General features: G+C 31.9%; 2 protein-coding genes and 1 long non-coding RNA gene across 3 annotated transcripts; 1 reads left to right on the forward strand and 2 right to left on the reverse strand.

The window, feature by feature from the left end:
* Positions 1 to 977: 977 nt before the first annotated feature.
* Positions 978 to 2,531, reverse strand: LOC128294191 (uncharacterized). Its single transcript, XR_008284493.1, has 2 exons — positions 1,824 to 2,531; positions 978 to 1,184 (listed from the first exon to the last, which is right to left on the reverse strand). It is a non-coding gene; the product is annotated as an uncharacterized LOC128294191 (long non-coding RNA).
* Positions 2,532 to 10,143: 7,612 nt separating this feature from the next.
* LOC108454752 (ubiquitin-fold modifier-conjugating enzyme 1-like) lies at positions 10,144 to 12,234 on the reverse strand. Its single transcript, XM_017753319.2, has 3 exons — positions 11,772 to 12,234; positions 11,631 to 11,692; positions 10,144 to 10,489 (listed from the first exon to the last, which is right to left on the reverse strand). The coding sequence occupies exons 1-3, from the start codon at positions 12,102 to 12,104 to the stop codon at positions 10,360 to 10,362; spliced, it is 525 nt and encodes a 174-aa protein (XP_017608808.1). The 5' UTR covers positions 12,105 to 12,234; the 3' UTR covers positions 10,144 to 10,359.
* A 12,848-nt stretch (positions 12,235 to 25,082) lies between these two features.
* LOC128293843 (uncharacterized) lies at positions 25,083 to 25,635 on the forward strand. Its single transcript, XM_053029396.1, has 2 exons — positions 25,083 to 25,125; positions 25,285 to 25,635. The coding sequence occupies exons 1-2, from the start codon at positions 25,099 to 25,101 to the stop codon at positions 25,633 to 25,635; spliced, it is 378 nt and encodes a 125-aa protein (XP_052885356.1). The 5' UTR covers positions 25,083 to 25,098.
* The last annotated feature ends 1,113 nt before the right edge of the window (positions 25,636 to 26,748 follow it).

Genomic DNA, 26,748 nt, shown 5'->3' on the forward strand with positions numbered 1-26,748 from the left:
ACAATATTATTATAAATCTTGATTATAGTTCCATAAATAAGAGGATAATACGCTTCAATACAATTAAACCAATATTCTTCTATATTGGTAATAATGTTTATATTAATCGAGTTAAGACTCAATTAATTGATATAATGAGTTTTAAACTCTACACAGGTTAACAAATGATAAATGTCTTATAAAAGTATAGTAAAATATTTTAATAAAAAGGATACATGTCTATTTTTAAAACTATTTGTAGAATAAAAATAATGCGTCTGAAATATTAACATTTATATTATTAGATTTGTTAATTTTAAATGAAAAAAAGTTATAAATAAAACTATATATATCATTTGAAGCTAAATTCCATGAAAACAATAATGTTTTTTTTATAAAATATTATTTTCATCATATTATTAACATAAACAAATTACCGCCACACATATATATCATTAATAAGTAATTTTTGGCATTCGATCTCATGATGTCGGTATAGGATTAACACCTTTGGTCCATGGATCAAACATCAGAGTTGTTATGTTTAAAATTTTAATACATACACAAATATGATGACTCAAATGATAAATATCAGTTCCATATCTTTTAAGTAAGTTCTTAATTTAAGTCTTGTGGAGGAAGAAAACATTAAAAGAAAAAGAAAACTTTACTCCATTTAAAAATCTAATTTGGGTTTTTTTTACATAAATAATATAAAAAGTAATAATTACGAAAATGAGGTCAGCTATAGATTATTTATAAGAATGATATGTTTTGAACAACAAAACTCGGTCACTGCATATTATCAGCTGACACCGAACTCAATAGCACACCCATCATAAGTAAATCATTTTAGTTGAAAAAAAAATTACTTTTTAAGTGATGTCACCAATTAGGGTGGTGACATCAAAATTTTTAACCGTGTTAATTTTATAAACATAAAATGCTGAACAAATATTCAGGAAATACGACTGAACATACTGATGCAACCTGACATATTAGTAACACCAATTTAAATTTAAAAAAAAAAAAACATAACATGTCTGTAGGGGTTAGTTATCGTGATCGACTAGTTACATTGACTATAGAGATACCGCCTAACATGGTGGCGATGCTGCTCTTCGCTGGTCGGCCATGGGTCTTGACCAAATAGTTTTTTTGTCTCCTTTCTTATAAATTAACACAATGGTCCCCTACTCCCCACTCTGCAAACGGTAAAAAAGAATTGATATTTGAGTTTTGGGTGCAGCTTGCAAAGATAGGTTAGTGCTTATCTTTGTAAAAAAATTTATTTGTAATTTTACGTTTTAATCACTCAACTTTAAAAAATTATAAAATAGTCATTAAATTGTTTAAAAGTTTTTATTTAAGTCATTATGATATTCAAAATTGTTGTTGTGTGGCTTTCTCTATTCACACTACCTATACCAATTAAAAGCTCTTCTTCCTCTCTCTTCTATAGTTTAAATTTTTTTTCACCAAACAACTTTAAAGGTCACGAATTTGTGAATCAAAATCCAAATAGCTTTCTTCTTCGATCTTCAACACTGACCATTATATTGACTTGGATCTAAGGTATATTATTTTACTCATCAATTGGTACTAATCCGCCCTACCGATCGTTGAATTGTCTCTTGGAGCTAACTAGCTTAACTTAAAAAAAAAACTTAATAGCTTAGTGAAATAAAAACTTTCAATAGTTCGATGACTTAAATTAAGACTTTTGAATAGTTTAATTTGCAACCTTTTAAAATTGAGTGACCAAAACTTAAATTTACTGATAGTTTAGTGACTTTAGGTGGAATTTACCCAAACAAAAACTAATCCTTCATTAAAACATTTACCTGAACCTGTAGAAGAAAAGGTGGGATTGGAAATGGGGAGTGACAGTAAATCAAAGCGTCCAATCGTTGAAAACCTCTCAACGTGGGGTTTTGTGACCTTTTGATTCATTGTGGCATTTAGGCAAACAGCTGGAGTGCTACTTTAAGCTCCCGTAGTTAATATTATTTGTTTACAGCTTCTCACTGTCACACAGTGATTGATCAGTAACTTCAACAGCTACCTACTACTCTGTGTCAGTCTGCTTCACTGTGCTGCTCACTGCAATGGATTGGGGCCCCTAAAAACAACGTATCATAACATCACAACCAACGGTGGCGATTTCATCTCCCAACCAAACATCACTCACAGCTGATCCCCTCCTCGTTTGGTTAGCAGAACCAAGTACTTGAAATCGGATTTTACAAGTCAGCCACACGTTCTTCTTGTTATTGTTATATCTTGTAAACGTACATTTGGATTCTTCAATTATTTTAAGGGAAAATTGCACCAAATGTAATTAAATTATTAATAAGATTTTATCATTTAATTTTAAAAGTTAATAAAATAGTTACTGTACTATTTAAAATTTTTATTTAAATTAATAAATTATTCGAAAGGTTTGATTTTATTTAAGTTATCGAATTGTTAAGTTTTTTAAAAATTTAGCTAGAAAACTTGTAAATATGATGATAACATTATCAATATTACAGGTGTCAAAGACCCAATAAGCAAACAAAAATGTTGAATATGCGACTTTTTCCTCTTGTACCAAAAAAAATGGAAGGGGTTCGCTAAATTATAATTGGAAGATTATATTTTTTAAAAACTTATAATATAAAAACTTTTGAAATATAATTTTTAAAATTTCAAGTTTTTACCCCACATTTCAAACATTAATGCTATATTATAGTTAATTTTAAAATCACAATTTTTTAACTTAATTTTTTCTAAATTTCAGCTCGTTTGTTAATTATATGGTTGGAGATTCGATTTTTGCTCATGAAATGAAATATAATTTGTGATCAGCATTTTACTTATTTAGAGTATTTTTATTGTAAATAAATTAATCACTATTATCAATGATGAATACCCTAATTTCAACTATAACGAAAAACTATCTTTTTAGTGTGCTTAGCTTTGAATGAAAGATCCCTTAAATAGGGAACTAAATGTTCAGTTAATAGGATTTAACTCCAATTTCAAATGTTATATTAAGGTTAAAGTACTTTAAGGTCACTAAACTAGAAGTTATTTTACATTTTAGTTACTCAACTTTCAAAAGTAATAAAATGATCACTGAACTATTCGAAAGTTTTTATGTAAGTTATTGGGTTATTAAAACTTTTTTTCTTCTCTTCTATAGTTGAGTTTTTTTTCATGAAATAACTTTGAACATTATGAATCTACAAACTAAAATCCAAATAACTTTCTTCTCCAATCTCCCGCAATTGGCCGTCAGATCGACTTAGATCTAAGGTCCGTTCTTCTACTCGTTAATGGGTACTGATCTATTATACCAATCGTTAAATTGTCATTTAAAGTTCGCTAACCAGATTAAAAAAAAAATTTACTAATAGTTTAATAATATTTAGTGTAGTTTATCCGATTACTAATCACAATTGGACAGTTTTGGAAGTCTCTCTCAACTGCCGCGATTAGTGTATAATAATTGCCAACTAATAACAAAAGAATCTGATTCTTCTTATATCCTCAGAAAACGACATCGTGGGACCCCAAATTGCAGTCCTTAAATAACACAAGCAAGAAAAAGGGCAACCGGTGGTTACAAAAGACATGCACGTCTTCTCCTTTTTCAATTAGTTTGGTCCTTCGATTCCAAATTACAGCTTCTTTGTCCTTCTTATAATATCCTTTCATGTCGAAATGACAAAACCAAAAATTGGTCCTAATTTTAATGCACTTTTATTAAACATTATTCACCAATAATGCTGCCATGTTGGCTGATAGTGGCGGATCTTAGGACTAATTTTTTAAGGATTAATTAAAATTTTTCACAAATTTCAAGCAAAAACAAATTTGAAATTTTCTAAAATGAGGGGCTAAGCCCCTTGACCTTCATTACAATCTACCCCGTTGGCTGATAAAGCTTTGTAAAAACAAAAGGGTACAACTGTTGTAACTATAAGTTGTGATGTGGTGGTTGCTCACCCCATCCTTTAAGTATGTGATTGGGAATTTGATCCCATCATGAAAATAAAGTATATTTTATGACTAACCATTTATCTCTTAAAAAAACAAACGACTTGATAAAATTAATCACTATTTTCGGTGCTGAATGCTTAATTCCAATAAAAAAGAAGAAGGTGCAACTGTTGATGAGAAAGTGTATGGGTCCAAAATCTTGTGGGTATTAATAGCTTTAGGGAGCCCAAAAGGACCCTCAGTGTTGTTGTCTCAATGTAGAGTGGGGTTTGCCTTTGAATTTTGGAGTCATACTGTTCTTAAAATGTGGTTCGTTAGGGCTAACATCAGACATCATAGCAAACAAGGGATACACACACCTCTAGTTTGATTTTTGTGTGGTCTTGGCTTTCAATATTGTGAGAGAAAGAAGTTTGGAGGAAGGGGCTTGAGATTTATAGCCATGATTATAAAACTTGGAATCGTATATTAGAATAGTTGATAATGATTCAATTGTATAAGGTTTTTTTTTTTGGAATGTACAATTAAAGGGATAATATTCACGCACTCACATTAGAGACATACTCACATACACACACTATATTCGAAGGGAACTGTCTAAATAAAGGCCTACCATTACTCCCTTAGAGGAGCAAACCTAGATGAGTTTTATAGGTGAACAATTCGTAACCACTAAACTAATCATGAGAGTTCAAATATATAAGTTGAATTAAAAAAAGTAAAATTAATAAAAAAAAAAGTCAAAAGAATTAGAGGATGATTCAAAATAATGCGATTATGGCTCATAAAATTTTTCACTACTTGCGAAGCTCAAAAAATGACACTAATAAAGGTTGTGTTTTAAACTTGATATGAGCAAAATTTGAGTGACAATTTTTTGTCGAACATGATAACTAAAAGGGGTTTTGGAAATAGGTGGGTTAATTTAATGGTACATTATGTTTTCTGTGTCTCTTATCGTGTTCTATTCAATGATAATCTAATTGAAATTTTTTACTTTGAGAGAGGTTTGAGGCAAGTTGACCCCTTGTCACCTTATTTTTTTTCTTTTCTGTATCCAGTGTCTCTTAACTCTGCTTTCTTGAGTGCAAGAGGATGGAAAATTCATAGGCGTTAAGGTGAGCCAAAATGGCCCCAGGATGAAACACCTTTTATTTGATGATGATAACTTGTTATTCATTCATATTAAGAAGGGGAGGCTAAGACTATAAAGGAGCTTTGGGCAAAACATTAATTTGAACAAATATATGTTACTTTAGCCCTAATACTAGGGTGGAGTCTCGAGCTTTGTTGAGTGACATCCATAATGTTTGGGTGGTGGAGGAGCTTGATATGTACATGGGTTCACCCTTGGTGGTAGGGAATGAAATTTTCATTAAATCTTTCCTTCAAGCCATAGGCAGAGCTACATTGGTCATAGGGGTCAATTGATCCTACAAAGAGAAAGAGAAAGAAATTTATTTATAATTTTTTTAATATATATATATATATATAATAACGGGTGAATTGATCCCACAAAAATTTGAAATTATTCTTTTCAATATTTTTAGATAGGTCCTCCTTAATTGGTAACAACTCTTTTATTTTTTTCAAGCTTTATTTATTAATGTCTAGAAAATTAAGATTGTGGTTTTTCTTCTCGTAGATTAAGATTTTTATACAATATTTAGTTTTTTTTAATTAATTGAACGATTTTGGATATTGGTTTTGTATGAGATTCCTTAACATCTTGACTGGGTAATAAGTTTTTTGAGTTTAATAATAACACAAACCTTCGAAGAAATTGAGATTGATTGTATTTATAATCTTAAGTTTCTTGAATATTGATTAGAAATTTACAGTATGTTTGGTTGGCTGTAATGCTAAACCATTACAGCCTTATTCAGTGGGCCCGACCTTATTACATTGTTTGGTTGGCTGAATTGGCTATTAGAGCCCTATGCATTACAGCCTTATTCAAGAAAAATCACCGTTTACAATTCCTGCCTCCCCTCGCCGAATACCAATTCAGCATTAAAAGTTTTCATCTTTACCCTTCTCATTTCTTTTTCATCTGAGCATTTTCTTTTCTTTTTTTTTTCACCTCTGATTCCCATTTCCTTCCAACAGTCCTCGTAGCCTCCACAAATTCATCCTCAAGCTCAACAGTTTCAATTTCCTCTTAGTTTTCTTGAGAAAATCTGACTTCGATGTGAGAGGAAAGGGCTATCGATCCAACACCCAGATGTTAAATCGGTGCTGAATCGAGTGAAGCAGTTCGCTGACAAGGAAAGATTTTGACCTTCTTCAATCGAAATTAAGACCCCCCTTTTCGTTAACTATCCCAGATCCCCAAGAATACTATTTTAATCGAACCCTATTAAGCACTTACATGCTATTGTCATTGATAGGTATAAGATGTTTTTAAGATTACTTGTTGGAATTGTTAATAAATTGTATAGAAAGCTTGTTGATTCGGTAAAGGAACAATTAATTTGGGTTAAAGAAATGGTTGATGTTTCTGCTACAGGAATTGATAGTTTGTTAGTGTGTTTAATGAGGCAAATTGTTGGTGGTGATTTTAGTGATGGGAATCTTTGGTTATGTTTGGAAAAAGGTCGTATTGGACTCTCTACTTTCTGCCCATGCTATGCAAACACACGCAACTGCACTCTGTTTTGGACAGTACTCATGACATGGCAAAAAAAACACTAAAATCTTTGCAATTTTCATAATTTTTAAGGTTTCCAGATCCTGTATATGGGGTTCTAAAGTTTACTAAGAGAGCATTAGACCACATACTAATTTTGTTTCTTGACATTGTTTAATGTAAGATCCTATATATCAAGATTGATACTTGTCCAGAATATTTATCTGTTAATACATACTTCATCCGGCTAAATTATGCATTTGAGTGAAAACTGTATAATTTATCCGGATGAAGTATGTATTAACAGAAAACTATATAATTTATCCGGTTGAAGTATGTATTAACAGAAACCTATATAATTTATCCAGATGAAGTATGTATTAACAGATATACTTAAGATCTAGTTGACACTTAAAATCTAGTTGGACTGTCACGTAGGATTACCATTAGGGAGATAATAATAACATAAATGACTAAAACGTAACATTTCAAATATAAGTGACTAAAATATAACCCGAGGCAAACAAAAGTGACTATTTTTGTAGTTTACCCATAAATAAAACATTGCAATATATGTAAAAACAATTTAAAATATAAATTTATTAATATATATATATATATATATATAATAAACTCAAATAAACAACGAAAAGATAATAAATTCTTAAATATATATTTGTTTAATTTAAAATGACTTTTATAAAATATTTTCAGAAATCTACCAAATAACAAAAATATTTTACATAGATTCATCCAAACACCGAAAAGTAAATCATTTCTACAAAAGTAAATCATTTTCCGAAATTATTTTCCGGAAAATATTGTATTGGCAAACAAACGTAGCCTAAATATGTATTGCGTTTAAAAATAATAAAGTAGATTATATTTTTTATAGTATTATATATTTTGATTTTTAATTCATATAATAATAATTATATAATGAATGTTATTAAATTATATATTTTATTAAATTATATTTAATAATAATTATGTTAAAATATGGTTAAACTATTTATTATTTTTATTAAATTATTTTCAATAGTAATCTTATTAAAATTTAATAACAATGACAATAATCATCTATCTTAACAAAAATTCTGCTAAGGGTATTCTGGTTATTTTAGTTTTTTTTCCTTATGCTATTACATCATCATTCCATTCAACCAAACATAAGAATACTATTACAGTTCTATTCTATTCCATTCAACCAAACAGTTGAATTACTTATTACAGCTCTATTCCATTACAGCTCTATTCAATTACAGCTCTATTCCATTACAGTGAACCAAACGTACTGTTAGTATTTTTATTTATAAATTGTTATTACTAGTATGATTTGTGTGAGTCTTGGGTTTGAAAATTGACTTATTGCATACCCATAACACTAAAAAGCATTTACTTGATATTTTTTTTGTGAAAAAAATTACTAGTTTGTTGATTTTGTGAAAATTTTAATGTTTGAGGAATAGATTTATTTGTTTCTAAATGTTTAATAAGAATGGAAAAATATTTTAAATGAAAGTCTACTAGTGAAGTAGAAGAAATACAAATCGATATAAAGAAAAGGGTTAAAAAAGTTTAAGTTTAGCCTTTAAAACCTTCCAGCTTATCTAAATTTCAGAGCGAGATTACAAATTATCATCAAAATGATAGAAATAGTATAAGAATGGCATGTTTGCAGAAGTACCTTGTTAACTTCGCAATCACAACTTTCACCAAAAAATTGAGGGACTATTGGATTGAAAATTTCCAACTTCTTACTGAAGGCTATGTAATAGTCTTATATCTAACCATATTATACATTGTTTTATCAAGAATTATGTACATTAGTTTATATGACTTTTATAAATGTTTTTTTTTTTAAATTTGACCCCACATTTCAAAATTTCAAACTTTGCGCTATTCTTTTTTGCATTGAGTACTTTCTTATTACTTAAATATGTCACCAATAATGATATTGTTCAGGTTATTTGCAGGTATTGGTAGGCTCAATGTGGCACGGATAAAGTGTAGGTTATGTTGGCTTCGAACACTATCAGACAACCAAAATGAATGGAGGGCCTAGGCTCTCGAAATGCTAGACTTTTCAATATAGCACTCTTCGGCAAGCAAATTTGGTGCCTCTTGCACAAAAAGGATACCTTGTGCTTTAGAGTGTTGTCAACCAAAAACTTTCCATCAAGTGACATCTTTCTTTGCAAATAAGTTGATAAACCTTTTTTTTTTTTTTTTTGGTTTGTAAAATGATTTATGACTACACTGGATTCATTTATGTCTAGGCTTTTTTTGGCACATTGGATACAAAAACAAAGCTTGGACTTGATTTGAGGGGAGTGAAGGGTCTTGATGGGAAGGATCTTGTGCATAATGATATTCTTTCCCTTCATTCCATGGTCTCAAATCTATTAGTAGAGGATAGGCCTAGATGGAATGAGGATCATATTTGGCTATTCTTTCGTGCGATAATACTCATGGTGACATCTTGGTTTGGGGACATGCCTCTACAGATGTTTATTCAACAAGATTTGATTATAATTGGCTCTTTCTTAACTCGATGAGATTTGGCCCTTAGAGAGTTTTTTTGTAACTTTGGAAATTAAAGATCTTTCCTAATATTAAATTATTCGGTTGGAGGTTGAGCCATGAGATTATTATTGGTCAATGACCTTTAGTTTAAGAGATGTGGTGATTTGATAGAGTACTTAGTGCACGTTGTCTGCGATTATCCTTTTCTCAAAAAGGTATTGATTTTGAGTGGTATTGATGATAACTTATTAAGTGCTGTTTTTTTTTTGCAGGGAGAATTGACTGGAGTTTGCAATGAGGAATTTTGATAAGGATGCCCTTACTAGCCTTTTGGTGGTTCTTTGATAGTTATAGGAGGCAAGAAACTTGGAGATTGTGCAAGCAAATACTACGATTTCTCAGGATGCTTTCATTTGTGCTCAAGCACTCAATAAGGACTTCAGGTTCATTATCGTCTTTGTACGCCGTTGGTACCTAGGATATTGAAGATCGACAGATGGGAGGCTCCACATAGTGAACACCTTATGATCAATGTTGACACGGCTTAGAAGGCTAGGGAGCGTGCAATGTCCTGTGATGTGGTGATTCGTGATTCGGAAGGTATGGTGCATGCTAGTTGCGCATGCAAGGTTAAGGGTGCCCATGATGCTTTGGCGACTGAGGCAATGGCCATTGTTGAAATCCTTGGGATGGCCCGAGATTTCGGACTTCCGCTGTATCATTGTTAAGTTAAACTGTTTAGATACTATTAACAGACTTAATAGCAATAGTTTGGATTTATCTATTTATGGCCGAATCATTGAAGAGCACTGTATTTTACATGATTGGTTTGCTTATATTTCTTTTTGTTATGCCTATCCATCAACCAATGGTGTTGCGCATTGTTTAGCCCATTAGTCCTGTAGAGCCTTTGCTTCCAAAAAAATGGAAATCCCCTTAGAGAAATTAAAAAAAAAAAAACACTCTACTAAAGACTATCATATACTAACCCTAACTTTAACCATTTAATGGGAAAAAAAGACTTAAAACACAAACCATGACCATGACTTCACATACAATCTTTCACAAAAGCATTCAAAAAAATAATATCAGATCATATGTGCATTTAAAAGTACAAAGTCAAGAAGTTCGACAGATAATTTGACACTTTAACAAAAAAAAAAAAAACACTGTAAAATTGTATAAGCATTTATTTTTGAAACTCAAGGTACACCTTAAACGTTTCAACAACAGGAATGCTAAGACTCATTCGAAGTGGTCGCATCATCCTTATGCTTGATCATACCAGAATCCACAAGAATGGGAATCTCTGCAGCAAGCCATGGAGCAAGTCCCAAACAAAGTGCATGCGCTATACCGAACCGAGGACTGCACAACAAGATCATCAAATTCAGAAAAGAAGAAACTACTGAGCAAAGATTACAGCATAAACAATATGAATAAGTGCAAAAGGGTTATAACAAAGATTAAGAAACCAGATTCGTGAACATCCATTACTTGTTCAATACAAGCCACCTCTTAATGATTTAAAGGAGTATAATGATGAAACATACTGACCCTTTAAACTAGACTACACTGGAAAAAGCAGCCTTCCAACATCGATGCTGCATAATACAAACACATTCAAATCTCATTTTTTTACGGCTCTTTGCTCTATTTGACTTGCTCCGAATTGCTCTCTATATCTTCCTTTATATGACTCCAGATTATATTTCCGCTAATTTTCAATCTGACTGAACCTTAGTTTTTCTGCTAATGACAGCTTTAGGAAGAACACAGGTAAAAGTACCATGGAGGCCCCTGTACTAGGAGTCAGATTGCATTTTGCCCCCTCTACTAAACAAAATGGGTAAATTAGTAATTTCACATTGATCCTTCCTGTTAAAAATTTCATTCATTTGTATTGTTAAAACTGACTTGGCTGACAAAATAACCAGATAGTGCCATGTAGCATTTCACATGTGCCTCATGCTGAGGTAAAGTAACCAGTTTTTAACAGTAGAAATAGATGGAATTTTAACAAAAAGACCAATATGCTCTTTGACCTAATGTTCAAGGACAAATTTGCCCATTTTTTGAGTAGAAGTGGCAAAATGCAATCTAACTTCTAGTACAAGAGCCTCCATGGTACTTTTACTGAAGAACACAACATTGAAGATTATTTGCTTGTATTGGACAATCATTGAACATGCAAAATAATCTGTTCAACTACGAACTCGAAATAGGGGATACTTTACATGGACAATTGGTGCACTTTAACATGGAATTTTCCAACAATGATTATGAACACAGCCAATATGTAATCCCCCTCTACTTGATCAAAGGTTATATTATGCCCCCAATTTAGATTTTGGATGCCAAATCCAATCAACACCCAATAGTTATATTAGCAATTACACAGTACAAACACACGAGATAACAAGTTAAATTCTTCTATTTCCTAATATAATCATGAAAACATAAAATTCAACGAATTAAAACCCAAAAAAACCCCTAAAATTCAACATACCAATTTTTTGCCCAAAGTGGCTTGAAATGTACGGTCAAACAAATCTTCCCTCCTCTATACATCTGCCATAAAAAAAACAACCAACAATTAATAATCACATCAAAACAAATAACAAAGAAGCAAAAGTTTTAAAAATTTCACCTTCTGAGTCTTGCCATCGAGTTCGGGCAACTCAAGCTCCGGGGCAGTGGCGGGATAAGTAACGGGGATATCAAACTGGAGATCAAACTCGTACTTAAGGAGATTATGGACGTACCAACACTTGCCTGTCCAACGGGTACCCTCGGGATTGGCTGCCGATATACGGAACCAATCGTTATCGTTGGACTTGTTCATCTGGGTGTAGGCTATTAGAGCTCTGTATTCCTCTTTAAGCCTCTGAGTCCATGCCGTTCCGTCTCTGGGGCCCGCCTTCGTCGTCAATAGCGGGATCTGGGTCAGCGTCGACTTCGTATTCGGGTCCCAGCCTTCCATTTTTCGGGTTTACCCTCTTTCGCTAACCCTAACCCTAGATTTTATTCTTGATTGAAGATGAAAAATTGAACCATCAGCTCCTGTTTCAGTTTGTAAGTATCCGTTAAAAAAGTTCCATTATTTTCTCGTGTGTTATTATACCGACTCGATGAGGTTATAATTGGAAATTCATTCTTTAGCATGCAAAAATAAAATAGGTTAAACCACCTCGTTAGTCACTGAACTTTTCATGTATTCCTATTTTGGTTATTGAAGTTAGGGATAAGCATTTGGTAGAGTCAAAATTTCGAGTTAGTCGTGTTGATGAATCCTATTTTAGCAACTGAATTCAATTTGAATTTTTTAATTGAATTGAATCGAGTCGAGCTAACGAATCCTATTATTTATACTTATTGTTGCATTTATATGAACCGATTATTTAGCTAGTAGACGAAGTATTATATTATTTAATTTATTGGGTAAACATTTATTAAAACGACGTAGTTTTGTTGTTTAACTTAATGATTTTGACTTTAACTTTAGAAAAGATAAGCATTTATCAAAACGATGTAGTTTTGCCTTTTCTTATTCTGATTTTTGAATAATTTAAATTTTTATCAAGTTTTTTGAATCGAATCGAATTTTGCTCAACCCTAATATTGATTATATAAATTGGTTACAACGATCATAGCCTTGTGTTTGTTGTTGAATCTCTAAAACAACCCATTATACTTTTTGTATCTTATTACCTTTGTCGTGGCTTAAAATTGAGATTGTATATACTACAGGAAAATAGACTTTTAGCGGCACTTTTAGTGGCGTTTTAACAAAAAACGCCGCAAATAATAAACATTAGCGGCGTTTGTCCGAAACGCCACTAAAAACTAAACTATAGCGGCATTTTTGACAAAAACGCCACTAAAAACTGGTCAATAGCGGCGTTTTTGGCCAAAACGCCACTAAAAACTGGTCAATAGCGGTGTTTTTCGCCAAACGCCACTAAAAGCTGATCAATAGCGGCGTTTTAATCCCAAACGCCACTAAAAACTAATTAATTGCGGCGTTTTTATCCCAAATGCCACTAAAAACTGATCAATTGTGGCGTTTTTATCCAAAACGCCACTAAAAACTGATCAATTGTGGCGTTTTGGATAAAAACGCCACAAAAAACTGATTAATAGCGGCGTTTTTGGTACAAAACGCCACTAAAAACTGATTAATAGCGGCGTTTTTGGTCCAAACGCCGCAAAAAGTTTAGCAGGCATTTTTTAGTAGGGTAACCGACACTCGTTTTGATTTGATCTGATTTAATTTTCATATTATTTTCTTATTTTTATTTTGAATTCGATTTAATTATTTTCGTATTTAAAGCTAACTTTATAAAAAAATATAAACTACACTATTCATCACTTAGCTATGAGAAAGTTTCATTTTTGTTACTTAATTATGAAAAGTTACAAATTGATAACTAAACTATTTACAAATTTTTATTTAAGTTACCAAGCTGTTAAAATCGACGTTGTATGGCTTTCTGTAAACCCTTAAATCTTAAACATTAAACCCTAAACCCTAAATTTTAAAATATAAACCATAAACAATAATCCATAAACTCCAAAACCCTAACCCCCCCAAAAAATCATATGGATGTTGATGTGTATATATATAGATATTAATGTAAAAGCTTATGTTTATAATAAATTGTGAAAGCAGTACTTAATATTGATTAAATTCATTTTTAGATTTAGGGTTTAATATTTAAGGTTTAAAGCCTATGGTTTAGGGTTCAATGGTAGAATATATTTTAAGTTTATGGTTTAGGCCGGTTCAATGGTATAGTATATATATTAAGTTAATGGTATGGGCCGGGTTTGTTATCTTGGATTTGGGGTATAGTGTTTTAAATTAGTTTGTTGTTTGGGGTTTGGCACTGTTTTAAAGTATTTAGGATTTAGGGTCTTAATGTTTAAGGTTATAAGGGTTAGTGTTAGGGTTTAAGGGTTAATTGATTAAATGATGTTCTGGTTGAATCTAGGTTCTGGAGTGCTCGTAGTGTGGTTTAATTAAATACTTGATCTCATGTTTATACATGTATTTACGATGTATATGTTTATATTCCAGATAATTACGCATGGATTTAGTATTATATGAAATTTGATGAGGTGGTTCATAAAATTATTGAGTACGAAATGTTAACATGAAATTCTTAAAATTGAATCAATTTTAAAAATAAAATAAAATAAAATTAGTATTTTTATTTTTAAATTAAATTCTAATTATAAAATTAAGTGAGCACTTTAAAATTTATAGCCTCATGATTAAATATTGAAATTGAATTTATAATTTCAAAATCTAAAAATAATATGTGTTTAATAATGTATCAATTTCCGAGTATTACAAGATGCTATAACTTTCTTTGCATGTAATGGACTCTCGAAATTAAACTCGTCTTACTTTAATTTTAAGATGCAGATAATAATGATCTCTTAAAAGAATTTTTTAAAATTTTATTTTATGAAATGTAATTTTATAAGTATTGGTCACACCTAGTTAAAAATATTCTCAATAAAACCCAATGTTTTAAAATTTTCATTTTTCTCAAGGTTGTCAAGTTCATTTTTATCATAAATGGTTTTGAATATATATATATATATATATATTATTTGAATTCATTTCATGTTTTAAATAATTATTAGAAATTATTTACCTAAAATTTAAATATTAAATATTTAAATAATAATTATTCAATATAATTTAATTTTTTCAAATTAGATATATTGTTTGAAAGTAAACAAAATTAGTTTAAAAGGAATTTAAGAAATAATTAAACTATTAAAATTTAAATGCACAAAAGCGCCTCAAAAAAATTTCAAATCAGGCAAAACGAAGTCATTTTATGATTTGCGTGCAGAGGCATTAGCGGCGTTTTTACAAAAACGCCACTAAAAATAAAGAATTAGTGGCGCTTTAAAAAAAAGCATAAAATCGAGAATTAGCGACGCTTTTGTAAAACGCCACTAAATGTTTAATTGAAACGACGTCGTTCCAAGTGTGATTTAGTGAAGTGATTATCTTTAGCAAAACGGCGCTGTTTTTGTTTCATCCTTTTCATCCTTTTCATACCCAAAACCCCTAAATTTCCCCAAATCAAAATTTCCTTCTCCCCTAAATCGAAATTGCCCTTAAACCCTAAATTTCCCACACTCTGCATTTCCCACTCCTCCCCTCTGTATCTAATTTTAAGCTTCTCTCACTCTCACAAAATTACTCTCTGCAAGTATCAAAGGTTTAGATCTGAGGGAGAAAAAAAACACCCAGAAATCTTTGCTGAAAGGAAGATCTGGGTATGCCTTAATTTTTCTTCTTTCGGCTTCTTTGTTGTCTTTGCTGCATTTTCAACTGATCTTGATGTTAAACAATGTATGCTTTATTTTATGTGCTCTGTATGTTTACACCCATTTTGCTTGATATACTAAAGACCGATTTCTTGATGCAGATCCCATCCCAAAATATCTTGATCAGTAAAGGTTCAGAGGTGAGTTGTCTGTCTTTTTTCATTTCAAATTTTAAGTTCTATTATAAGCTTCTTTCGTAGAATTGCAAAGATGAAATAGAATTGAGAGATGAAGAATTTCAAAGAGAAAAACTCGTAATTTTTCTTTTCCATAAACATGAAACTGCTAGAATTCAAGGAGAAAAATGAAAACAAGTTTGCCACTTGTTTCCTCCTTAATTATAATAATCAAATCCTCTAAATGCTAACCTTCATACCTTGGAAATATTTTAATGATCCTAGGTCTTTGATCTCAAACTCCTTAGCAATTACTTCATTAGGTAGTTGATTTCTTTAGTATAATCCCCAACAACAAATGAAGAGGCGGTCTAGATTAGATTTGCTAGAGATAGCAAAATCGAAATAATATTAAATCTTTGTTTAGCATTGCATTTCAAACTTGCTTTTCAAGCCAAATAAGCTTTTCGACAACATAAACCAACTTGTATATTTGTCAAGAATTTGACAAAATAATTTGTCAAGAATTTTTAAAATATTTTCACCATTTTAAATATAAAATATTCTTTTTCATATCATAAAATTTAAAATTAATTATATATAAGTAAAAAAATAGAACACTATTTGGTTTTGAATAATTGTGATTCTTAAACTTGTATTTCATATCGGTTCGAGTCAGTTTTCAATTTTTTGGTTTTTCTTGCTCAGCCATAACTGAATCAATTAACATGCATGAGAATGCAAAGTTGTTTACTCGGTGAAACAACGGAACAAACATTTCATGCCACTAATGCCAAAAATGCTTACAGTAAAGAATAGAGTACGAGCAAGGAGTGAACCATCGTCAATGTCGGCATCAGAACAGGACGTACTTTAGTAGGATTCAGTTTCTTCATACTATAACCAACACAGTGTTGGCCAGGTCAGATTCGGTTCAATACCAGAAAAGATGGAATAATCTTCTTACTGAATTCATGAAAATACTAGATGCAGTGAAACTAATTTCATAATCTAAAGTTTCAGTGGTTAAATTTATAATGTTGTAGATTAGGCCTGATTTGTATTTAAATGTCTTAACATTCCTTTAAGGGTAACTTTAACATAAACCAACTTTCATAATTTTCATAATTTAGTATAAATTTATTTTGTAACTTATACATGTTATTATTACAAACAAGCATTTAATACTATTTAGATTTTAGTGTTTCCAAAAATTTACATAAACATTAAAGAATTTTTTTTACCATACTTTCCTAAATTTTATGGTTAATAAAACTATGATCATAATTTGTTTCAATTAAGTCATTTTGTTTAATATATATTTATATTTTAATAGTTGCACCATCGTTGTATACTCCTTTGAGGTTCTTTTATACCATTTCAATATGCCAATGCCTTAGCACTTGATGTCTTTATACGTTGTAGATTTAAATCTTTTATTGCCTTGATATTCTTTAGTTACTACTGTAATTATAGATAGGATCAGTAATGACTTTCGCATCTGTTTCCTTGGTGTTGTAGGTGGTTCAAGTGCAGGCATATAAAACTCATTGGAGTGCCTCTTTTCTAGCAGTTTGGCATCAAATTATCAAATTAAGGTATGTACTGATGCTGATAATCAAGCAAACCTTATGCTAAGTTTGCAACCTAATTAGATAACCGTGGGTTCCATAGCAAGACAATCAACCTTTGAGTTATATTCAAAGTTTTAAATGGTAGGAGATTTTAGTATAATTATAATATAAATTTTTTTTTTGTGACCAACAAGTTTAATCGACTATTAAACATTTTTTTTTAATTTTGCCTTTCACTAAAGGTGTTAGTTAAACTGCTTAAAGTTGATCCAAATCCTAGCATATCAAATAATAAAATAACAAATAAATAAGTAAAAGGTTTGAGTAACTCATCATTAAGAATTGCGGTGGTGCAAAATTCTCATATTGGATGGCAGATTCTTGTTTCAAGAATTTGTCAGTTTTTGAAGCTTCGCAAATGTGATGAATTTGGTATACTTCAATATGAACTTGAAATTATATTTAAACCATATGATATAAGCATGCAAAACTCAACTTATTTCCATCATTTTTCATGATTCCTGTCTCATCTTTCTTCCTCATTTTGCATTAATAAAGTGTTTGATTGGATCTGCAAAGTACCCTTTGTTAGACATCGTTAAATACATGCGAGTGCTTTTGTAGCCGTTGCTTCGTTGAAGACCACACAGGCTAACACTCAAACCACAGGTGTGAAAACATTTAAACCTGGACCAATTTGATGGCTGTTTAGTTCGATAATATGTGATTGTCCTGAGGAACAAGATGATAATAGCAATCAATATTATCTTTGCGGTGAAGAAAGCTAAAGCTGGTGAGGTAGTGTTCATTTCAAGAAAATTAATGAAGGCATTCAACTGAGCTAGTTTAGCTTATTTGATTTTTATAAAGAGGTTAGTTGATTCTATTATACAAATTTATTCAGCAACTTAAATGTTGTGTTTTCATCTGCATGTGCTAATTATTCCACTAAGCTTCCTTTCTTTATACCGACCTTGTATTCGGGATTGTGGATACCATCCGGTGACATTGCTATGCCAATCCTAAATTCATTCAATCTACAATGTATAAATGTTGATGAGAAGTTATTGGCATATTGTGATTGAGTGTACCTTTGCAAAATTACCATACTTCAATGGGTGGAATTTGTGATTGAGTATTTTGTAAAAGGCTAGTAAAAGGGTGGGTGGTGTTTTAGTATTTTGTAAAAGGCTAGTAAAAGTACCTTGGCTTCTAAGAGTGGTTATATTTCTTTAGTTTTGACATTTGAGTTTCAAATGAATTATTAGTATTTTAAGAGTGATTATTAGGTGGGATGAATTACCGAAGCTAAATCCGGGATCCTTACCATCTAATTACAACAAAATTAATTAAAGTTTCTTTAATTTCCGCAGATTATGTAATGTTAGGAAGTGTATGGTGAAAGGTGAAATGAAACAGAATTGGTCATCCACTCAAACCTCACACCATTTTCATTGACCGTCAATATTCCATCAGTTTTGGTTATTGCTTTTACGTCAAGAAATGCCACATTTGCTTCCAAATTCATCTTCTCTCATATCTCTATCTTTATCTATAACTCCCTTCTTTTATGCCCTTTTCTCTCTCTCTCTTTATATATATATATTTAGCAGCTTTATAACTAATTACAAAGTGCCATGTGGCATCTTTATATATATATAAAAAAAATATATTCTTTTATTAAATGTATATACAAGTTCTAGGTACTATCGAGCATATGTGAATTGCATACTTTCTTGGCTTATTTATATGCATTTTCATGTTCAAATAATTAACAAATAATATTTTCCTGACTCCAGCTTCTGTTTCTTGGTGAGAGTTGAGTAGACCAGCTTGTTGAAATTATTAAGGTACGTTTTAGTTCAAAATTCTCATCATTAATAGTTTCATCATGATGATGTTGGAAAAATTAATCTTCTAGGGCTCCGATTTTGTACAGATTTAATTGCTGATTTTCTTTTCAAATATTGGATCGTTTTACATACTTCACATTTGCCATCTAGTTTTCTGCCTTATGTTTTCTGTTATCTGCCATTCAATTTGCCATGATCCTTTTTTGGGCCTAATTTTATTTTCATGTTCTTTTGTAGAAATTAGTTATCCACAAGGTAATATATATAGATATAGCTTATTTCTATGTTCTTTTATATTTGGTTCAACTTAACTATTATTTGATTCAACTTAAGTATGAATTAATTTTATTACCATGTAGCTTGCTTGTCCATTAAAATTACAACAATATAGCTGACCTTCTCTCCAACCTTTTTTAAATATTTTAAAGATTCAAAGTATATAATTGGAAACTGACGGGTTGCCTTATATCGAGTATGTAAGATATAATGGATCCTCCTAGGTGTAACAACGCCACGTATGATGAATCTTAAAAAATTCAAAAAGACTTGAAAAAAGTTCTATCGAGCTCATTTACTATTGAATATTTATTACCATGTAGCTTGCTCGTCCATTAAAATTAAAACAATAGATGACCTTCTCTCCAACATTTTTTTAAATATTTTAAAGATTCAAAGTATATAGGTTGGAAACTTTGACGGGTTGCCTTATATCGAAATGTAAGATATAATGGATCTTCCTAGGTGTAACAACGCCACGTATGATGAATCTTAAAAATTACTATATTCAAATTACTATTTTTTATATTAATAATGTTTGATTTTAATATTTAATAATTTTAAATGTCTTTAAAAGTTACAACTAATTTTTTCAAAATAGTATTAATATTGATCATTACTTAAATAAATTACATAACTTACATAACTCATATAACTTACATAATTTACATAACAACTTACATAACTCACATAACTTACATAATTTACATAACTCACATAACGTACATAACAACTTACATAACTTAACTAATACATGTAGTGTAATCTAATAATTTCCTTAAAAGCATATAGTTTAAAGTTCAAATTTCATAACTTACATAATCTACATAACTTACATAAAACATAAAAATATATCATATCAAGACTTACATAATAAATGACTTACACTGTAATTTATTGTCAACTTTAGAATTCAAGAACTACGAAATGGATAGGAGTTGGATGAAATTGTCAAGGGTAAGCAACGCCTATCGAAATGGAGTACAAACTTTTATGAATTTTGCATTTCAAAATGCAAGCCAAGAGAATATGATTCTTTGCCGTGTAAGAAGTGTGGCAACATCAATTGGCATACTCGTGAAGTTGTCTCTGAACATCTAATTGTTGATGGCTTTATTCGGGGGTATAAAAAATGGATTTTCCATGGAGATTGTACATCTAGTGGAACTTCTTCAACGATTAATCCGACTTATCCTGATACTGATTACCATCAGTATGTTAGACAAGATGACATGAAAGGTATGTTGCGGGATGCATTTAATATGCACAGTCATGGTGAGCAATCGTTTCCACCTGACTTTATTGCATCCGATGATTGTAATATTGGTGGAAATGTTTTTGGCGAAACGGGAACAAGTGCACCTTATGAGGAGCCAAATGAAGAAGCGACGAAGTTCTACAATTTACTTAATGAAATGAACGAAGAACTTTACGAGGGATCAAAATATTCGAAATTGTCCTTCTGTATTCGTTTATTTTACTTAAAATGTTTGGGAGGGTGGACTGGAAATTCTTTTACAATGTCACTCTGAGTTTCGAGAGAGATGTTTCCTTTTGCAAAAATCCCCCAATCTTGTCAAGATATGAAGAGACTAATAAAAGATTTGGGCCTTGGGTACGATAAAATTCATAGTTGCCCAAATGACTGCATGTTATACTGGGGTGATCAGAAGAACCAACAGTGTTGTAATGTTTGCGGCAAGTCTCGTTGGATGAATAGGAATACAGAAGATGTGAATGCGGATGAAGGTGGGGCACAGTTAAGAAAGAAGCCAGTCAAGGTTTTGCGATACTTTCCCCTAATACCAAGACTCCAAAAGCTTTTCATGTCGTCAAAGGCGACCGAATCTATGAGGTGGCATAATGATCAACGGACCGATGATGGATTATTAAGACATCCTGCGGATTCTTTAGCTTGGAAATTATTTGACTTGAAATTTTCAAGCTTTGCAAGCGATCCTCGAAATGTGAGGCTTGGGCTAGCAGCTGACGGCTTTAATCCATTTAAAATCATGAGTACGTGACAAGACTTGGCCTCGTGGTGCTTGTTCCTTACAATTTGCCTCCATGGATTTGCATGAAGCAATCTTCGTTTATTTTATCAATGATTATTCACGAGAGAAAGGTCCCGAAAATGATATTAACATCTATTTGCAGCCACTTATTGAAGAGTTAAAACAATTATGGTCGGGTGTTGAGACATATGATGTATTAAAAAGAGAACTTTTATTTACGTGCAGCTTTATTGTGGACAATTAATGATTTCCGGCTTATGCTAATTTATCGGGTTGGAGTACTAAAGGACGTTATGCTTGTCCTTGTTGTCTTTGCATAAACTTGTTCAAAGTGGTTGTACAATGGGAAGAAGTTCTCTTATATGGGCCATCGTCGGTGGTTAGATGGAAATCATAAATTTAGATTTCAGAGGACTCTATTTGTGATGATGAAGAGTACAGAGGAGCTCCTCAGCAGACCGTTGGATCTGAAATCTTGTTTATGTTAAAAGATATCAACTTTAGTTATGGGAAGATGAATCAACCACCTAACACGAAATTAAAGAGAATATCGAGGGATGAATCTGATGATGAATCTGACGAAGAGGTTGATCCTAATGAGGCAGACTTGTGGAAAAAAAGAAGTATTTTTTTGAGTTACCTTATTGGGAGCATAATATTTTACGCCAAAATCTTGATGTCATGCATATTGAGAAGAATGTCTATGAGAACATAATTGGGACAATTTTGAATGTCGATGGAAAATCAAAAGATAATCTTCAAAGTCGACTTGATTTAGTTGACATGAGAATTCGGCGTGATCTTCATCCTCAAGTACTTCCGAATGGGAAATATCGGTTGCTGCCTTCTATTTTTTCAATGTCAAATGAAGAGAAAGAGGTGTTTTGTATGGTGTTGAAAGATATAAAGGTCCCAGATGCGTATGCGTCAAATATATCTCGATGTGTGAGTCTTAAAGATCGAAGATTATATTCATTAAAATCACATGATTACCACATCTTGATGCAAGATTTACTCCCAGTTGCTTTACGGTGCTGCATGTCAAAAAATGTGACGTCCTGTATAATTGAACTATCCAATATAATGAAAGCTATTTGTGGCAAAGTTTTCGATGTTGAAGAACTTAAGAAAGTACAAGATCGAGCTGCTTTGACTTTATGCAATTTGGAGAAGATCTTTCCACCTTCCTTCTTCACTATTATAGTGCACTTGGTAATCCATCTCCCTCACGAAGCAATACTTGGTGGACCGATTTTTTATCGATGGATGTATCCAATAGAAAGGTGCTAATTTATTTGTCAAATATTTATTTATTCGCGTCTATACATTTAGTTACAACTTTTGACAAATATTGTATATCGTGTTTAGGTTCCTAAGCAAATTGAAATCTTATTGTCGCAATAAGCGTTATCCAGAAGGATCAATTGCTGAAGGCTACTTGGCAGAGAAGTGCATGACATTCTGCTCTAGATATTTAGAAGATGTTGAAACACGATTGAATAGACCAAATAGAAATGCTGGGCTCAATGATCATAACTTGGCCGAAACTTATTTATTCCAAAGTTATGGAGAACCAATCGGCAAAGTTGAAATTGCAGAATTAGATGATATATCGTGGATACAAGCACATCGATATGTACTTTTTCACCACGATTTAGTTGAACCGTTACGCAAGTAAGTTCTAAAATTTCCTCACATATTTGTCGTTTTGATTTGTTTATCTTCTAACCAATTACACTTGTTTTTAACATAGTGAGTACAAACAAATTTTGAGATCTCGTGTACGCTCTCGAAGATTGCAACATCGAGAGATTAATAAGTTATTCACAGAATCTTTTCATGAATGGTTAAGTCAAACGGTATGTAACTAAAGTTAATAAGTTACATATAATCCCGAAATTTAGTTAATTATTCAATTTACTTTTAATTCAATAGGTTTGGAGTGGAAAGGACGCCAATGGCGAAGTTAAATGACTTTCCCAAGGTCCGAACAGAATAATAAAAAGATATAGTGCCTTCCTCATCAATGGATACAGATTTCATACAAAGTATCGTGAGAGAATGAGGAGAACTCAAAATTATGGAGTTGACGTTAATTCTTCAATTACAAGTTATGCTAGTGCTAGGGACAGTAATCCGGTTGAGGGTAATGTGGAGTATTACGGACTTCTTACCGACATTATTGAGTTGGATTACTATGGCAGATGGAAAGTTGTATTATTTCGGTGTGATTGGGCTGATGTTAATACTGCTCGAGGAATTAAAGAAGATCAATTTGGTTTTACAATGTTGGATTTCTCTCGCTTGATTTACACTGGACAACAATTGATGGACGAGCCATATGTATTTTCCTCTCAAGTGAAACAAGTTTTTTATTCAAAAAATCCAACTGATGAGGGTTGGTATGTTGTACTCCGGAACACCCCTAGAGACTTGTTTGAAATGGATAATGGAAGTAGAGATGACATCGTCGAAAGATCAGAAACAGTACCTTTTCCAGAACAAAACTTAGATGAAAATATCCCTAGTACTAATACACAACATTAATGGGTTCGACATGATGTGGATGAAGATATTTACGAATAATGATGTAGTAAGATTTTACAATTTTTTAATTATATGTAATATTATAATTTTAATCTTTGTGATGTTATATAATTTAACTATTTTATATGTACTACTATTGTTGTAATTTGTTACTAAAACTTTAATTATTTTATATGTATTGCGGGAAAAATCGTAGAAGAAGAGTACGAGATTTAAGTATTGTCCGAATACTCCAAATTCGGAAGAAAGAAATAGTGAACAATGCAGCGGTTGTTGGATCTTGAATATGCCGAGACACTTGATGAGCTGAAGAATTTCAAAGTAATGTTATGTTCATTTTACATGTGTTGACTTTTATTATTGAATTATTTGTCAATTTTAATATAATAATAGTATATCATTTTTAGTGAAAGTGGTGGGACGCAGCAGAGTTCGAGGACGACGCTACTTAGAGATTTATCGACTTAGATCCTATCGAGCGTGTTAAAGTAAGTAGAAATACTCATGGTCACTGTTGGATCTGAAGCCCTTGACTTTTAGCAGATCTATTTGGGCATTTTAGCACAAAATGCAAATATGTTGCCCATCAACTACGAATCATGGCATCACATGCCCGATAGCAACAAAACCAGGCTCTCGCTAATATTAAGGTAACAAAATGTGAATGCAATTTATAATACTTTGGTTTAAGTTTCATTTATATTTACATTCTAAACTTATGTTTTTTTAGGAGAGATTTGCTTTAGAAGTCTCCGATGATTATATCAAGAAGGCATTAGGTAAAAGATGGAGAGACAATAAAAGCACTTTAAAGAAACAATATTTTAAGAAATACATAAGCCTTGAGGAAAAACTGAGAAATGTTCTGCCAGGAATGCTGAGGTATCAATGGGAAGATGCGGTTAGATTTTGGAATTCAAAGAAAGGAGAGGTATTGCGTATTTCCAAACTTTTATATATAGTGTTTACTATATACGTAATAATAATTTTATTATGTAGGACCGTGAGCGAGTTGGAACAAGCAGCAGGCAAAAACAAAAATTCACACACACGGCAGGGTTGAGAAGTTTTGCTTCTGTAGCTGAGGCCAAGGTATTATGAATTTATTAATTCTTTCAAATATTAATAACTTTCTATTATTAAATAATATTCTTACTACTATATTGTAGGAAGTCAAATCCGGACAAAAAGTTGGATGCCTTGACTTTTTGAGATTACGATAGGAAGAAAGATGGATCTCCTATGACATCCGAAGCTGGAGAAATTATGGTATATTCACTTAATAATATTTGATTTATTCTAAATATTTATAATCTTTAATTATAATTGTTTAATTCAATTCATCATTAGTAGTTTTAAATAATGTTAAGTTATGTTGCATTTCTTTTATTATATATTTCATTTCTAACTCTTTAATTGATTTTTTAGGAGAAACTAAAGGAGAAGAAGGCGGAATATGAAGCGATTGCTTCGAGTGATAGTTCTGTTAATCTTGAGAACATTGATAACAGAATTATCACTGAAGTTTTGGGTCCTGAAAGGTACGGTCGGGTTCGATTTCAAGGATCTGGTGTTACCCCGACCCAATATTTTGGATCCGGCTCCCAGCAATACATGCCTTCCGGAAGTCAAGCTCAAGCTGAAGTTCAGAGGTTAAGAGACCAGATAGCTCAGATGCAAGCGAACACGGTTGAGCAAATTGCCGAGGTTCAACGAAAATATGAAGAACTCCAGCAACAACTTAGAGCGGAGGCGCAGAAGGGAGGCGGGCTGCAATGAGAGAGGCAGAGGCACGAGCGATGGTAGCGAGCAGATCAAAAGTACGATGACCTCCACTACTGACTTCAGAGATGATGCATATGTTTCAAAGAATCGCAAAAGCCGCCATCTTAGACATTAGTTTTCTTATTGTAAGAATATTTTAAGTTTTGTCACGTTTAACATTATTGTAAAAATATTTTAAATTATACTTTATTTATTAATTATATCATATATCTTTAGTTAAATTTGAAGTATCATTTAGAATTAATGTTTTTGGTTGTATTTTTATGTTAAATTTCTTTGTTTTTGGCTGCATTTTATATTATATTTGTTGTATTTGGTTGGATTTTAATGCAGGAAGGGCTGGATATTGGTGAAAAAAAAATTACAAATCTACCAAAATTAGCGGCGTTTGTAGAAAAAGCGCCGCTAAAAGCCTTAACCTTTAGCGGCGCTTTTCCCACAAACGCCGCTAAAAGCCTTGACCTCTAGCGACGTTTTTTTTCAATAAACGCCACAAATTTTTGTGGCATTACCTATAGCGGCGTTTTAGAAAGCACCGCTAAAAGTTTTAGTGGCGCCTAAAAGCGCCGCTAATGATCCGTCACTGATTGACTGAGGGCTCAAACTATATATACTAGCATGTTCCAACAATGCAGGGAAGAAACGAATTAACTTTTTCCTTCAAAAATAAAAAACCCAAAAAAATCATTGCAAAAAATAGAAAAAGAGAGAATTAATTGTTTCTATAAATCCTAAAAACCCTTTACCACCTTACTATCCAATTCATCTTTAACCCTCACCATCACTATAGCTATTCCCTCATTACCTTACGAAAATCTACACTCTCATTACTATCAATTTCCAAAGCTCCACCCATTACTAAACTCATCACCATTTCCCTTAACCTTCACTAACTCTAAATTCCAGCACCACCACTTTGCTCGCTCCTTCCTATCGTTTAAACCTTGAACCCTCACCAACCTAACCGATAGCTCATTATCTTTTCCATTTACAATATCAATTGGCCCTCTCCACCACCATCTCAACCTTCGGCTCTCACCACCTAAAGCTCCTACAAACAGCACTCTCAAAATCGCATCGAAACCTACCCCTATTGTATCAATGTGA

Source organism: Gossypium arboreum, chromosome 6, assembly GCF_025698485.1.
Source record: "Gossypium arboreum isolate Shixiya-1 chromosome 6, ASM2569848v2, whole genome shotgun sequence".
NCBI classification, from domain to species: Eukaryota; Viridiplantae; Streptophyta; class Magnoliopsida; order Malvales; family Malvaceae; genus Gossypium; species Gossypium arboreum.